The 15,541-nt window shown below is 43.6% G+C and overlaps 1 protein-coding gene across 1 annotated transcript; it reads right to left on the bottom strand.

Annotated features, from left to right (window-relative positions):
- Positions 1–7,717: 7,717 nt before the first annotated feature.
- emx1 (empty spiracles homeobox 1) lies at positions 7,718–14,358 on the bottom strand. The gene is made up of 3 exons (XM_020475671.2): positions 13,673–14,358; positions 9,867–10,051; positions 7,718–7,905 (listed from the first exon to the last, which is right to left on the bottom strand). Exons 1-3 carry the CDS (start codon positions 14,016–14,018, stop codon positions 7,738–7,740), a joined length of 699 nt encoding a protein of 232 aa, XP_020331260.2. The 5' UTR covers positions 14,019–14,358; the 3' UTR covers positions 7,718–7,737.
- Between the last annotated feature and the right edge of the window lie 1,183 nt (positions 14,359–15,541).

The raw sequence follows: 15,541 nt of genomic DNA, 5'->3' as shown, positions 1-15,541 counted from the left end.
TCCCTCTATATGGCTCTAACAGTCAGCTAGACTCCCTCTATATGGCTCTAACAGTCAGCTAGACTCCCTCTATAAGGCTCTAACAGTCAGCTAGCCTCCCTCTATATGGCTCTAACAGCCAGCTAGCCTACACCTCCCTCTATATGGCTCTAACAGCCAGCTAGCCTCCCTCTATATGGCTCTAGCAGCCAGCTAGCCTCCCTCTATGTGGCTCTAACAGCCAGCTAGCCTCCCTCTATATGGCTCTAACAGTCAGCTAGCCTACACCTCCCTCTATATGGCTCTAACAGCCAGCTAGCCTACACCTCCCTCTATATGGCTCTAACAGCCAGCTAGCCTCCACCTCCCTCTATAAGGCTCTAACAGTCAGCTAGCCTCCCTCTATATGGCTCTAACAGCCAGCTAGCCTCCCTCTATATGGCTCTAACAGTCAGCTAGCCTCCCTCTATAAGGCTCTAACAGCCAGCTAGCCTACACCTCCCTCTATATGGCTCTAACAGTCAGCTAGCCTCCCTCTATATGGCTCTAACAGTCAGCTAGCCTACACCTCCCTCTATATGGCTCTAACAGCCAGCTAGCCTACACCTCCCTCTATATGGCTCTAACAGTCAGCTAGCCTCCCTCTATATGGCTCTAACAGTCAGCTAGCCTACACCTCCCTCTATATGGCTCTAACAGCCAGCTAGCCTACACCTCCCTCTATATGGCTCTAACAGCCAGCTAGCCTCCCTCTATATGGCTCTAACAGCCAGCTAGCCTACACCTCCCTCTATATGGCTCTAACAGCCAGCTAGCCTCCCTCTATAAGGCTCTAACAGTCAGCTAGCCTACACCTCCCTCTATATGGCTCTAACAGCCAGCTAGCCTCCCTCTATATGGCTCTAACAGCCAGCTAGCCTACACCTCCCTCTATATGGCTCTAACAGTCAGTAACCTCCCTCTATATGGCTCTAACAGCCAGCTAGCCTCCCTCTATATGGCTCTAACAGTCAGTAACCTCCCTCTATATGGCTCTAACAGCCAGCTAGCCTACACCTCCCTCTATATGGCTCTAACAGCCAGCTAGCCTACACCTCCCTCTATATTGCTCTAACAGTCAGTAACCTCCCTCTATATGGCTCTAACAGCCAGCTAGCCTCCCTCTATATGGCTCTAACAGTCAGCTAGCCTCCCTCTATAAGGCTCTAACAGCCAGCTAGCCTACACCTCCCTCTATATGGCTCTAACAGTCAGCTAGCCTACACCTCCCTCTATATGGCTCTAATAGCCAGCTAGCCTACACCTCCCTCTATATGGCTCTAACAGTCAGCTAGCCCCCCTCTATATGGCTCTAACAGCCAGCTAGCCTCCCTCTATATGGCTCTAACAGTCAGCTAGCCTCCCTCTATATGGCTCTAACAGTCAGCTAGCCTACACCTCCCTCTATATGGCTCTAACAGCCAGCTAGCCTACACCTCCCTCTATATGGCTCTAACAGTCAGCTAGCCTACACCTCCCTCTATATGGCTCTAACAGCCAGCTAGCCTCCCTCTATATGGCTCTAACAGTCAGCTAGCCCCCCTCTATATGGCTCTAACAGTCAGCTAGCCTCCCTCTATATGGCTCTAACAGCCAGCTAGCCTACACCTCCCTCTATATGGCTCTAACAGTCAGCTAGCCTACACCTCCCTCTATATGGCTCTAACAGCCAGCTAGACTCCCTCTATAAGGCTCTAACAGTCAGCTAGCCTCCCTCTATATGACTCTAACAGCCAGCTAGCCTACACCTCCCTCTATATGGCTCTAACAGCCAGCTAGCCTACACCTCCCTCTATATGGCTCTAACAGTCAGCTAGCCTACACCTCCCTCTATATGGCTCTAACAGCCAGCTAGACTCCCTCTATAAGGCTCTAACAGCCAGCTAGCCTCCCTCTATATGGCTCTAACAGTCAGCTAGCCTACACCTCCCTCTATATGGCTCTAACAGCCAGCTAGACTCCCTCTATAAGGCTCTAACAGCCAGCTAGCCTCCCTCTATATGGCTCTAACAGTCAGCTAGCCTACACCTCCCTCTATATGGCTCTAACAGTCAGCTAGCCTACACCTCCCTCTATATGGCTCTAACAGCCAGCTAGCCTCCCTCTATATGGCTCTAACAGTCAGCTAGCCTACACCTCCCTCTATATGGCTCTAACAGTCAGCTAGCCTACACCTCCCTCTATAAGGCTCTAACAGCCAGCTAGCCTACACCTCCCTCTATATGGCTCTAACAGTCAGCTAGCCTACACCTCCCTCTATATGGCTCTTATAGCCAGCTAGCCTCCCTCTATATGGCTCTAACAGTCAGCTAGCCTCCCTCTATATGGCTCTAACAGCCAGCTAGCCTACACCTCCCTCTATATGGCTCTAACAGCCAGCTAGCCTACACCTACCTCTATATGGCTCTAACAGCCAGCTAGCCTACACCTACCTCTATATGGCTCTAACAGTCAACTAGCCTACACCTCCCTCTATATGACTCTAACAGTCAGCTAGCCTACACCTCCCTCTATATGGCTCTAACAGTCAGCTAGCCTCCCTCTATATGGCTCTAACAGTCAGCTAGCCTCCATCCATATAGCTCTAACAGCCAGATAGCCTACACCTCCCTCTATAAGGCTCTAACAGTCAGCTAGCCTCCCTCTATATGGCTCTAACAGTCAGCTAGCCTCCCTCTATATGGCTCTAACAATCAGCTAGCCTACACCTCCCTCTATATGGCTCTAACAGCCAGCTAGCCTCCCTCTATATGGCTCTAACAGTCAGCTAGCCTACACCTCCCTCTATATGGCTCTAACAGTCAGCTAGCCTACACCTCCCTCTATATGGCTCTAACAGCCAGCTAGCCTCCCTCTATATGACTCTAACAGTCAGCTAGCCTACACCTCCCTCTATATGGCTCTAACAGCCAGCTAGCCTCCCTCTATATGACTCTAACAGTCAGCTAGCCTACACCTCCCTCTTTAAGGCTCTAACAGTCAGCCAGCCTACACCTCCCTCTATATGGTTCTAACAGCCAGCTAGCCTACACCTCCCTCTATATGGCTCTAACAGCCAGCTAGCCTCCCTCTATATGGCTCTAACAGTCAGCTAGCCTCCCTCTATATGGCTCTAACAGTCAGCTAGCCTCCCTCTATATGGCTCTAACAGTCAGCTAGCCTCCCTCTATATGGCTCTAACAGTCAGCTAGCCTCCCTCTATATGGCTCTAAAAGTCAGCTAGCCTACACCTCCCTCTATATGGCTCTAACAGCCAGCTAGCCTACACCTCCCTCTATATGGCTCTAACAGTCAGCTAGCCTACACCTCCCTCTATATGGCTCTAACAGCCAGCTAGACTCCCTCTATATGGCTCTAACAGTCAGCTAGCCTCCCTCTATATGGCTCTAACAGTCAGCTAGCCTACACCTCCCTCTATATGGCTTGCCATCCAGCTAGCCACATTCCAATCATTCAAACAAACAGCTCTCTTTCTTTCCTTACATACCTGCACCTGCGCTGAGGATAGAATGTCCTTAAAACTCAACTCAACGCTCTGCCTTCAGATGCTCCTTGTATTGTGTGCCTGATGTGCTGTCTCTAATAGAATGATAATACTGTCATCTTTGATGCCTGGTCTCTTCTCCCAGCGTTCCACACGCCACCCTATCCCCTCTAACAGAATGACAATACTGTCATCTATCCCCTCTATATAGTGAGGGGTGTGTCTCCCCCTCTCCCTCCTCTCCCCCTCCCTGTTTACCAAACACCCCCCCATCAACCAGGGACCAGACGGCAGGGTCAACCACGACACTGTAGGATCTTTAAACATGGATTCCTTCTTTTGTACAGGTGATTCGTGGAGAGTTATGAGAGGGTGGGGCGGGTAACAGTATCAAAGCCTATCAAAGGGGCGGGTAACAGTAGTAGCCTATCAAAGGGGCGGGTAACAGTAGTAGGCCTATCAAAGGGGCGGGTAACAGTAGTAGCCTATGAGAGGGTGGGGCGGGTAACAGTTGTAGCCTATGAGAGGGTGGGGCGGGTAACAGTAGTAGCCTATGAGAGGGTGGGGCGGGTAACAGTAGTAGCCTATGAGAGGGTGGGGCGGGTAACAGTAGTAGCCTATGAGAGGGTGGGGCGGGTAACAGTAGTAGCCTATCAAAGGGGCGGGTAACAGTAGTAGCCTATCAAAGGGGCGGGTAACAGTAGTAGCCTATCAAAGGGGCGGGTAACAGTAGTAGGCCTATGAGAGGGTGGGGCGGGTAACAGTAGTAGCCTATCAAAGGGGCGGGTAACAGTAGTAGCCTATTAAAGGGGCGGGTAACAGTAGTAGGCCTATCAAAGGGGCGGGTAACAGTAGTAGGCCTATCAAAGGGGCAGGTAACAGTAGTAGCCTATCAAAGGGGCGGGTAACAGTAGTAGGCCTATCAAAGGGGCGGGTAACAGTAGTAGGCCTATCAAAGGGGCGGGTAACAGTAGTAGGCCTATCAAAGGGGCGGGTAACAGTAGTAGGCCTATCAAAGGGGCGGGTAACAGTAGTAGCCTATCAAAGGGGCGGGTAACAGTAGTAGGCCTATCAAAGTGCCAGGTGAGAGGGATGGGGTGGTAGTATCTACTGTTCCTGTGTTTATAGAGGTGAGAGGGATGGGGTGGTAGTATCTACTGTTCCTGTGTTTATAGAGGTGAGAGGGATGGGGTGGTAGTATCTACTGTTCCTGTGTTTATAGAGGTGAGAGGGATGGGGTGGTAGTATCTACTGTTCCTGTGTTATAGAGGTGAGAGGGATGGGGTGGTAGTATCTACTGTTCCTGTGTTTATAGAGGTGAGAGGGATGGGGTGGTAGTATCTACTGTTCCTGTGTTTATAGAGGTGAGAGGGATGGGGTGGTAGTATCTACTGTTCCTGTGTTTATAGAGGTGAGAGGGATGGGGTGGTAGTATCTACTGTTCCTGTGTTTATAGAGGTGAGAGGGATGGGGTGGTAGTATCTACTGTTCCTGTGTTTATAGAGGTGAGAGGGATGGGGTGGTAGTATCTACTGTTCCTGTGTTTATAGAGGTGAGAGGGATGGGGTGGTAGTATCTACTGTTCCTGTGTTTATAGAGGTGAGAGGGATGGGGTGGTAGTATCTACTGTTCCTGTGTTTATAGAGGTGAGAGGGATGGGGTGGTAGTATCTACTGTTCCTGTGTTTATAGAGGTGAGAGGGATGGGGTGGTAGTATCTACTGTTCCTGTGTTTATAGAGGTGAGAGGGATGGGGTGGTAGTATCTACTGTTCCTGTGTTTATAGAGGTGAGAGGGATGGGGTGGTAGTATCTACTGTTCCTGTGTTTATAGAGGTGAGAGGGATGGGGTGGTAGTATCTACTGTTCCTGTGTTTATAGAGGTGAGAGGGATGGGGTGGTAGTATCTACTGTTCCTGTGTTTATAGAGGTGAGAGGGATGGGGTGGTAGTATCTACTGTTCCTGTGTTTATAGAGGTGAGAGGGATGGGGTGGTAGTATCTACTGTTCCTGTGTTTATAGAGGTGAGAGGGATGGGGTGGTAGTATCTACTGTTCCTGTGTTTATAGAGGTGAGAGGGATGGGGTGGTAGTATCTACTGTTCCTGTGTTTATAGAGGTGAGAGGGATGGGGTGGTAGTACAGACTTTAGGGGATTATGTTCTTATGGAGAATAAAGGAGGCTGTTGAGGGTAACACGCCTCGCACCTGTTAACTAAACTAACGGTGCTCTTGTCTAGTCCCTCCAGCATAACTGACTTCCCTGCCTTACCTGCTTACCTGCCATACCTGCCTTACCTGCCATACCTGCCATACCTTCCTTATCTGCCATACCTGCCTTATCTGCCTTACCTGCCATACCTGCCTTATCTGCCATACCTGCCTTATCTGCCTTACCTGCCATACATGCCTTATCTGCCATACCTGCCTTATCTGCCTTACCTGCCTTATCTGCCTTACCTGCCTTATCTGCCTTATCTGCCATACCTGCCTTATCTGCCTTACCTGCCTTATCTGCCTTACCTGCCTTATCTGCCATACCTGCCTTATCTGCCTTATCTGCCTTACCTGCCTTATCTGCCTTACCTGCCTTATCTGCCATACCTGCCTTACCTGCCTACATGCCTTATCTGCCATACCTGCCTTATCTGCCTTATCTGCCATACCTGCCTTACCTGCCATACCTGCCTTATCTGCCTTACCTGCCTTATCTGCCTTACCTGCCTTATCTGCCATACATGCCTTACCTGCCTACATGCCTTATCTGCCTTACCTGCCTTATCTGCCTTACCTGCCTTATCTGCCATACCTGCCTTACCTGCCTACATGTGTTATCTTCCATCCCTGCCTTACCTCCTTATCTTCCTTATCTGCCTTACCTTTCTTACCTGCCTTACCTTTCTTACCTGCCTTACCTGCCTTACCTTTCTTACCTGCCTACCTGCCATACCTTTCTGACCTGCCTTATCTTTCTGACCTGCCTTACCTGGTCATTCTCAAGACCATTAGGAGACTATGAGCAAGCTAGCATAGCTCAGAAATAATGTTCACCAGACAAACTCTTAATTCGTTTTTTATGTTCTTGTTTCTAAAACATCTTTATTTATTTTATTATTTATTTATTGTTACATTTTTATATGTTTGCTATTTAAAGTGATGTCAATATGTCTGTCGGTAAACATTCCAGTAATGACAAGAGTCTACCGTTAGATTGATCCTACTCTACCCCAGCCAGCATTGAGTCCTGATGACCTTAATCCTCATCCATACTGCAGTCCACCGACAGTGAGTAGTGAACGTGTGGATACCTGTGTTGTACGCACACCAGAGACGAGTTCAGCAGGAACGTTCACATAGAAATATGCTCTGTAGAACAATGAGGCGAGTTCAGCAGGAACGTTCACGTAGAAATATGCTCTCTAGAACAAAACATGTCGGTTCTGTTCATGGCATTTCTATCTGCAACGTTCAACAACTGAACCGCGGTTATGAAACTGAAGAAAAAAATGATCTTCCCAATTGTATATGTTTGTATATGTTTCCTGAAAATGCAGAACAGAAGCAGCCTTTAGTGTGAACGACCTATGATGTAATAATATCCTTACATTATGTCAAAATAACAACCCAAACATAAACCTGTCTCAGCTCCGGCTGTTGTAAGTCATGCACCAAAGAGCATTAGATAGATGAGACATTATGAGATCAGAGAAGCCGTATATGATGCAAGATGGAACACCACCGATACAAGTCAAGTGTCATAAAATCTGTTTTTTCTCTGCATCACCGACCGTCGACTCAAAACACTCCTCTCTTGCTGTTGTTGAACTTAGCAAATACTCTTAGTCCTTTAGGGGGGGGGGGGGATTTTTCTTCTTGTAACATGTCATTATACTTCATAACTTGACATAATAAATAGGGTCTTGACTTTGGTCCTCAGAAAAGGGACACAGGGTATGGGGAGTAGAAGGGTATGAGGGTGTAGGAGGCCAGGGAATGTGGGGGGGGGGGGGGGGGGGGGTGAGTAGGGGAGTAGGGGAGTAGAAGGGTAGAAGGGTGCAGGAGGCCAGGGAATGTGGGATATGGGGGGGGGGGGAGTAGGAGGGTAGAAGGGTGTAGGAGGCCATGGGAGTAGGGGGCCAGGGGAGGAGGAAGGGGAGGAGGTGGAAGGGGACATAAGGGGGAGTGGGGGGGGGGGGGGGGGGGGGAGTGGGGGGGCGGGGAGTGGGGGGGGGGTATTCTCAGTCCTCAGAGGTGACATCAATGTCCTCTGAGCTGCCCTGCTTGGTGGCAAGCCTCCATCTGTTGATGTGGTGGTTTCCTTTCTTCTTCTGATGACAGTCAGGCCCCTCCTCCTCCAGCTTCTGTCTCTTGTATTTAGTCCTCCTGTTCTGGAACCACACCTTCACCTGGGGAGGAAGACGGGGACATTAGAGACATCTATATTCTGGACCACACCTTCACCTGGGGAGGAAGACGGGGACATTAGAGACATCTATATTCTGGACCACACCTTCACCTGGGGAGGAAGACGGGGACATTAGAGACATCTATATTCTGGACCACACCTTCACCTGGGGAGGAAGACGGGAACATTAGAGACATCTATATTCTGGACCACACCTTCACCTGGGGAGGAAGACGGGGACATTAGAGACATCTATATTCTGGACCACACCTTCACCTGGGGAGGAAGACAGAGACATTAGAGACATCTATCTAATTAAGGACATATATTTCATTTTATTGGATGGGTTCTCTAGGCTCCTCTATTCTGGGAAGTTCCCAATTGCATACTCCTCTCAGTCCTCTCTCCTCTTCAACTTCTCAACAACAACAAAAAACATTGGAGAAGAAGGTTAGAGGGGGTGGGAACTCTGTCTTTCTCTCCGTGGATGCTATGTTTCACTATTGTTTTTTGTCGTGAAATTTACCCCACAAAATATGCATTTAATGTGTTAAACAACCATATCATGATCATTACAAGTAAAATCTTCATAAATAGCTACTATTTGAAAATTATAGCGCTAGAAAAGAAAACAAAACTGGTTGAATAGCTACACTCAACACCAAAAACTGTTCGCTGCATATTATAATTTACATATCAACACCAAGGTGACCAAGTCAATTGATATAACGATGTTTGGTCATGATGTCATTCTAATGTATTAGTTGTCGTTATAAGCAACTTTCGAGGCTGCCAAGGACAGGGTAAGGGTATCAAATTGTAATTCATTAGAGTCCTAATGATGCTGGTGGCGATTCGTTTCACGGTGATATCCTCTGGAAGTTAGGTCGCTGACAGTCAGACGATACCTTACCATTATTGCAGATTTTTTTCCCCGCGATTATTTGCATTCAACAACTTAATGTCATAGAGGCCTTCTTTTTTTAAATAGTATATAGGCCTTTTTTATAGTAGGTACATAGATTGTTTTAATAATAAATTGTATCCTGGAAAAACTAGCGAGAATAATGCAGGAGATTATTTGTATATATTATGGATCCCCATTAGCGCTACTCTTCATGGGCAGTGAAAGAGTTTCTATCAAAATGTCGAGTTATTCATTTGGATTTGACTAATAAATGTGTCATTATTTCACTGTAGGCTACGTTATGTTGGCGCTTTATGCTCTGCCTAAAGAATATCGTATTGTTTTGTTCATCAGGCTAGATCAACTATTTTTCCAATAAGAACGTATTGGAAATGGAGCTCACATGACCTGTTTGTAACTGATTATTAGATGACTCAGTGAACTTGACAATTACATTTCTACAATCGCCTAGTCAGATGTGTTCTTATCGTAGGCCTTTCGCTAACAGGTAATTCCAGCGTAAAAATGTGTCTGTGTTCTGTGTGAACTATAGTTCTAATTATACCTGCATGAAAGAGCGAAAGTTTCCCAGACATTCTAATGGATAGCCTAATAGCCTAATACAGTTTTATACAACGTCAATAATAATTACAATTGAATATTAATGAAAATAATAATTACATTTTACATTTTAGTTGCAATAATATTTTAAATCATGTGTATGGAGCCGGTTTAAAATGTTTTTTTCACGGAATATAACGGAATAAGGACCCCTCCATCGAACTAATACATAATACACTGAAATTGTTTTATTTATTAATAACAACTAAATATGAATAATTTGCTGATTTATATGCTTGTTATTAAGGCTTATTACAAACTTGTATTAAAAATATATATATGTTGTTGAAGATATTTTATTTCGATGAAGAAGCAGGGTTCATAACCCTCAATTTATTAACGCAGTTTTCAGAATGCGTTTGGGCTGTATTACTAATGATTTATATATTCCCGAACTGTGTTCAATACAATTCAATACTGGGTAGAGATCTCACCTGTGTTTCAGACAGACTCAGACTGTTGGCCAGCTGTTTCCTCTCCGCTCCTACTACGTAATGATTCTTCTCGAACGCCCGTTCAAGCCGCAGGAGCTGCGACGGGGAGAAGGCGGTGCGGATCCGCTTGGGTTTCCGGGCGAACGGGCCGTGAAGGAGCATGCTATCTTGGGAAACATCATTTCCTGGGGGCAGAGAGAGGGAGAGAGAGGGAGAGGGAAATCACAGTGGGATTTAGATCGAAGCAGTGAACACACTGAGCAACACGAGGCGCGTTTTGATGTGCAGTGAGGTGGAAGAGAACAGCACACGCCCTGTTGGTTTCAAAGGCGAGTTTATAAACTCTTGGTGTAGTTTGAAGTATAGTCTATTCAGCGTTGTAATGTCTATACAGCGTCAATGTAGGCCTCAATTTAAACAGTAGACCTAGATTGTATAGCCTTAATTGTTGCGATATGAAATCTAGGTCTACTGTTTAAATTGAGGCCTACATTGACGCTGTATAGACATATATATGAGTCAGTGTTTAACTCATCAACAACGTCATGTGCCTTCTTTAAATTGAGAACACTATGAAACCTGTGTTCAAATATTGAGAATACTTGATCGTATGTGTCCAAATAGCCTATATTGTATAGCAGACCTATTAAATGAAGTCACACAGGAACATTAGGGAGAGTTAGCCTAAATATAACCTCTCGTAAAATGTTAGATTAATCGACTGTAGTACATATAGGTCCCTGTGTGTATTAAAAAAGCGGTTGAGACAAAAACATTTACAAGTGATGTGAGACATGTAAATTGGCAGTAAAAAGTTGGCATAAAAATCCCAAATTTGAGAGAACATTTGGGAATAAAATCGTTGTGCACGATCGGCCCACTCACTCAGATAGTGGTTTCGTGTGATTAGGGATACATTCGCAGGGGGAGTAACCGCGTGACAAAGACAATATTTCCTTTGGCCCGATGTGTGGGGAAACCAGCCATGGTGCCGTGGGAAAATAGACTGGTTAGCTATGCACTCCGTTAACCTGGACTTCAGATGCACTCCGTTAACCTGGACTTCAGATGCACTCCGTTAACTTGGACTTTAGATGCACTCCGTTAACTTGGACTTTAGATGCACTCCGTTAACTTGGACTTTAGATGCACTCCGTTAACATGGACTTTAGATGCACTCCGTTAACTTGGACTTCAGATCTAAAGGAAAACAGATTCCTACATATGTTATCATCTGTATCATTTACTTCACGTTTACCTTTATTATAACCGGTGATATAACATGTTATCCTGCTGTGCTATATATTTAGTTTACCGTTATTATAACAGGTGAAATAACATGTTATCCTGCTGTGCTATATATTTAGTTTACCGTTATTATAACAGGTGAAATAACATGTTATCCTGCTGTGCTATATATTTAGTTTAGAGGTTATTATAACAGGTGATATAACATGTTATCTTGCTGTGCTATATATTTAGTTTACCGTTATTATAACAGGTGAAATAACATGTTATCCTGCTGTGCTATATATTTAGTTTAGAGGTTATTATAACAGGTGATATAACATGTTATCCTGCTGTGCTATATATTTAGTTTACCGTTATTATAACAGGTGATATAACATGTTATCTTGCTGTGCTATATATTTAGTTTACCGTTATTATAACAGGTGATATAACATGTTATCTTGCTGTGCTATATATTTAGTTTAGAGGTTATTATAACAGGTGATATAACATGTTATCCTGCTGTGCTATATATTTAGTTTACCGTTATTATAACAGGTGAAATAACATGTTATCCTGCTGTGCTATATATTTAGTTTAGAGGTTATTATAACCGGTGATATAACATGTTATCCTGCTGTGCTATATATTTAGTTTGCCGTTATTATAACAGGTGATATAACATGTTATCCTGCTGTGCTATATATTTAGTTTAGAGGTTATTATAACCGGTGATATAACATGTTATCCTGCTGTGCTATATATTTAGTTTAGAGGTTATTATAACAGGTGATATAACATGTTATCCTGCTGTGCTATATATTTAGTTTGCCGTTATTATAACAGGGAGTGCCACTGAGACAAAGGTCTGTTTCACAAGGAAACCCTGCACGCACACAATTCACAAAATAAATTACAATACAAATATACACAAATAAAATTGTTTAATAAAAAACACACTAATGGAAAACAATCAGCAAATACGTCCTCAATGAAACAATTGCAGCTTCCGGAGAGGCACCCGGAAGTGATAGGGAAGATGGGATGCATAGAAACTATAAGCTGATTTACCTACTAACTTTGTAGAGACCGAAGGAATTTGTTCACTGACATGAAAATTATAATGCAGATGGATATTTTAGCATGCAATAGCATGAGCTATCTTATCAATGTTGAAGAATTTTGGTGTGCATTTCTGGTTTGGTGAATTTTAGTGTCCATTTTTGGTTTGGTGAATTTTAGTGTGCGTTTCTGGTTTGGCGAATTTTGGTGTGCATTTCTGGTTTGGTAAATTTTGGTGTGCATTTTTGGTTTGGTGAATTTTGGTGTGCATTTTTGGTTTGGTGAATTTTAGTGTGCATTTTTGGTTTGGTGAATTTTAGTGTGCATTTTTGGTTTGGTGAATTTTAGTGTGCATTTTTGGTTTGGTGAATTTTAGTGTGCGTTCTCCTCAACTTAATGTTGTTGTTGTTTATTTCGTTTTTTTATCGACATGTCTTCACCTCATGGGAATGGTAAAACATGTGCTACTCTGCGTTGAGATGTTTTGTTTTCAAAACTCATTGACGTTTTCCTTTTTACCAAAGCGTGTTGTAGATAAGTACACTCTATCTCACATCCACTATAGATACTTATTTCCAGTGGTGGAAAAAAGGACCCAATTGTCATACTTGAGTAAAAAAGTAAAGATACCTTAATAGAAATAGACTCCAGTAAAAGAGAAAGTCACTCAGTAAAATACTACTTGAGTTAAGATCTAAAAGTATTCGGTTTTAAATATACTTAAGTATCTAAAGTAAATGTATTTGCTAAAATATACTTAAGTATCAAAAGTATAAAAGTAGAAATAAGTAGAAATAGTTTAAAAATCCATATATTAAGTAAACCAGATGCCACCATTTCCTTGTTTTGTTTTAATGTACGGACAGCCAGAGGCACGCTCCAATACCCACTCTGCCAGATCAGAGGCAGTAGGACCCGAGATGTTCTCTTGCTAACTGCGTGAATTGGACCATTGTCCTGTACTGCTAAACATTTAAAATGTAAGGAGTACTTTTGGGTGTCAGGGAAATGTAAAAATTATTTTTTATTTTTTATTACACTTTTCTTTAGGACTGTAATAAAGTAAAAGTTGTCCACATTGTAAAGTAAAGTACAGATACCAACAACAACAAAAAATACTGAAGTAGTATTTAAAAGATTTTTAACTTAGTACTTTACACCACTGACTATTTGTTTATGTTCACCTGCGGCTGAAAATCAAGGTTACCTATAAAGCCCCTCGTTGTCAATAATACTGCTATAAAAACTAATATTAACTGATAATGTTTAACAAAGATGATAATGAATGATTAACATCATCATTATCATAGTCTAATTGTTGTCAATCATTAATCTGTGAAATGGACATTTCTGAGCGCATGCAGTGTAGGTCACATAGTTTAGTCCTTTATTCTAAAAACACAAGCAACCCAGAGGCATTATTTTTCTTTAATTAACCTGTAACTTGGGCTGCTTGACATTGGCTATTGAGATTGAGAAAACAAGACACACAATCAATCAATCTGTCATTTTACCTTGAAATCTGTGTCCGAAGAACCTGTTCCGTAAAACCCATGGGTAGAAGTTAAGAGGGTCTCGGTGTTGCGTCCCAAAGAAGTGTGCGGGGTGTTGTAGGTGGCCCCCTCCTAGCTGGTGGGGGTTCATGGTCAGCCCTGGGTGGTTGACTGACTCAGGGAACACCAGCTCCGGGTTCTGATACAGAGACCTGCCGGTGGGACTCTGGTACCCGTTCATGAAAGCGTCAGTGGGGTTGGAATAAGTCAAAGCCGTCGGTCGGATGGGATCTTCCGTAGTTAGAGGGTTTTCTTTGGCCACCAAGGATTCTATCGTAAAACAGCGTTTACCCGCGGACGAAAACATCTTCCTCACTTCACGTATAGAAATCCAGAAAAAAAACAGAATATATCTTGTAACTTACTCTTTAAGCCAGTCACAATGATACCCCTTCAAAAAGGCATAGTGAGCACCAACGGTTAACCTACGGTAGTGCCCCCCCCCTGGACCGATGTTCTGAGCGGGAACCTTGAGCACCTTTTGAGTTAGTGACGCGACGCCTGATCCGCGGAGCTGCGTTTCGTGTCAGGAAGAATATGAGGCGAAATGTGTGCGTCAACGTTCTGGAACCCAGAGGACTGGGATGTGGTGCAGGCAAGGGGCAACGGGGCTGACTAAATGGTGCTGATTGGACGAGTACACCTGCCAATGAGTTCTCACAACTACCTGGCGCCTGGATTTAGGATAGAGGCAGGATTGGAGTTGGAGATGACGTACAGCAACTTCAAAAACAACAATAGGGTCATGTAAAAAGAATAATATAGTGACCCATAGTCGATTTTTTTTTTCATCGGGTGACATTTTGCTCATTGTATAAAGACAACACCAGCACAAATATTCAGGTTGAATATCCATGAACACATTTGTTATCACATTGAAATGAAATCAGTGTTTACAAGGTTGACAATGACAGTTCTCTCTCCATTAAAGCGAAGCCTATAATACCAATAATATGCTCATGGGAAAATACGTCAAAGCCTCCCGGTCACAAGTGACTTCAGTGCGCCATCCCGATGTTTCTATTTTTCCTCCTGTCTCCTCAGACCAAACCGCTTGGAAACACTGCCTGTGCCCCGCGCCAAGACCGCTTGTGGTTTCTGAAGAGAGCTCCGTCAAAATGACGTTTTCATGAGGTTGTTATTACTTCTAATTACTATGGCTGTTTGTTTATGTGATATTAGATAGCCTCTCAGTTTAATATAGAGGAAATACCCGTTTTAAAATCAAAGTCCAACCCACTGGTTTAAGTTAACACTCATTTTGGATATCACAACCCCGTGATAATGAAGCGTAATGATTGACTAAATGGCTTCATCAGCAGAAATTGGAAATCTCATCCTTATAGCAGAGATATATATATATACTGACTCTTAGGCCTATATTATAATTAGTCTTTGCAATATGGCACTTCTTTTAAATAGCCCTCTTTCAGTTAATAACATGACCTAACAGCCTACTAATGTGAATTCTAACCTCGATCAGAAAGATAACAGTAGTTGGTTATTTAGGGCTAAAAGCGATCCTATAGGAATATTAGATTTTTTTGTTAGTTTTGGATTTTCATAGTTAATAGACATAGGCCTATAGCTGATAGTTATAATGTATAATTATATTATGGAAAACCGCAGTGTACTTGTGAAACCTCTTACGATCAAAAACGAATAGGCGAATAAGACAATAAAATAAAAACAAGTTTTTCAAATATATTGTTACACCCTTTATTGTCATTATTGCTTGGCATGTACAACTCGTGTACCTTATAGAACTGGCGTTAACCCCGTTCTTTCTAAGATGTTATACCTTCAGAATAGTTGGGTTATAAATTAATA

The sequence above is a fragment of the Oncorhynchus kisutch genome, linkage group LG14 (genome assembly GCF_002021735.2).
Source record: "Oncorhynchus kisutch isolate 150728-3 linkage group LG14, Okis_V2, whole genome shotgun sequence".
NCBI lineage: Eukaryota > Metazoa > Chordata > Actinopteri > Salmoniformes > Salmonidae > Oncorhynchus > Oncorhynchus kisutch.
The sequence above is the reverse complement of the archived record's forward strand: the minus strand, read 5'-3'. Positions and strand labels throughout refer to the sequence as shown.

Excerpts from the sequence above, each read along its gene's own strand:
- emx1 (XM_020475671.2), bottom strand. The coding sequence starts at position 14,018 with ATGTTTTCGTCCGCGGGTAAACGCTGTTTTACGATAGAATCCTTGGTG. Across the intron at positions 10,052-13,672 it reads CTTCGGACACAGATTTCAAG|GAAATGATGTTTCCCAAGAT; the intron begins GTAAAATGACAG and ends CTCTGCCCCCAG. Across the intron at positions 7,906-9,866 it reads TGAGTCTGTCTGAAACACAG|GTGAAGGTGTGGTTCCAGAA; the intron begins GTGAGATCTCTA and ends CTTCCTCCCCAG.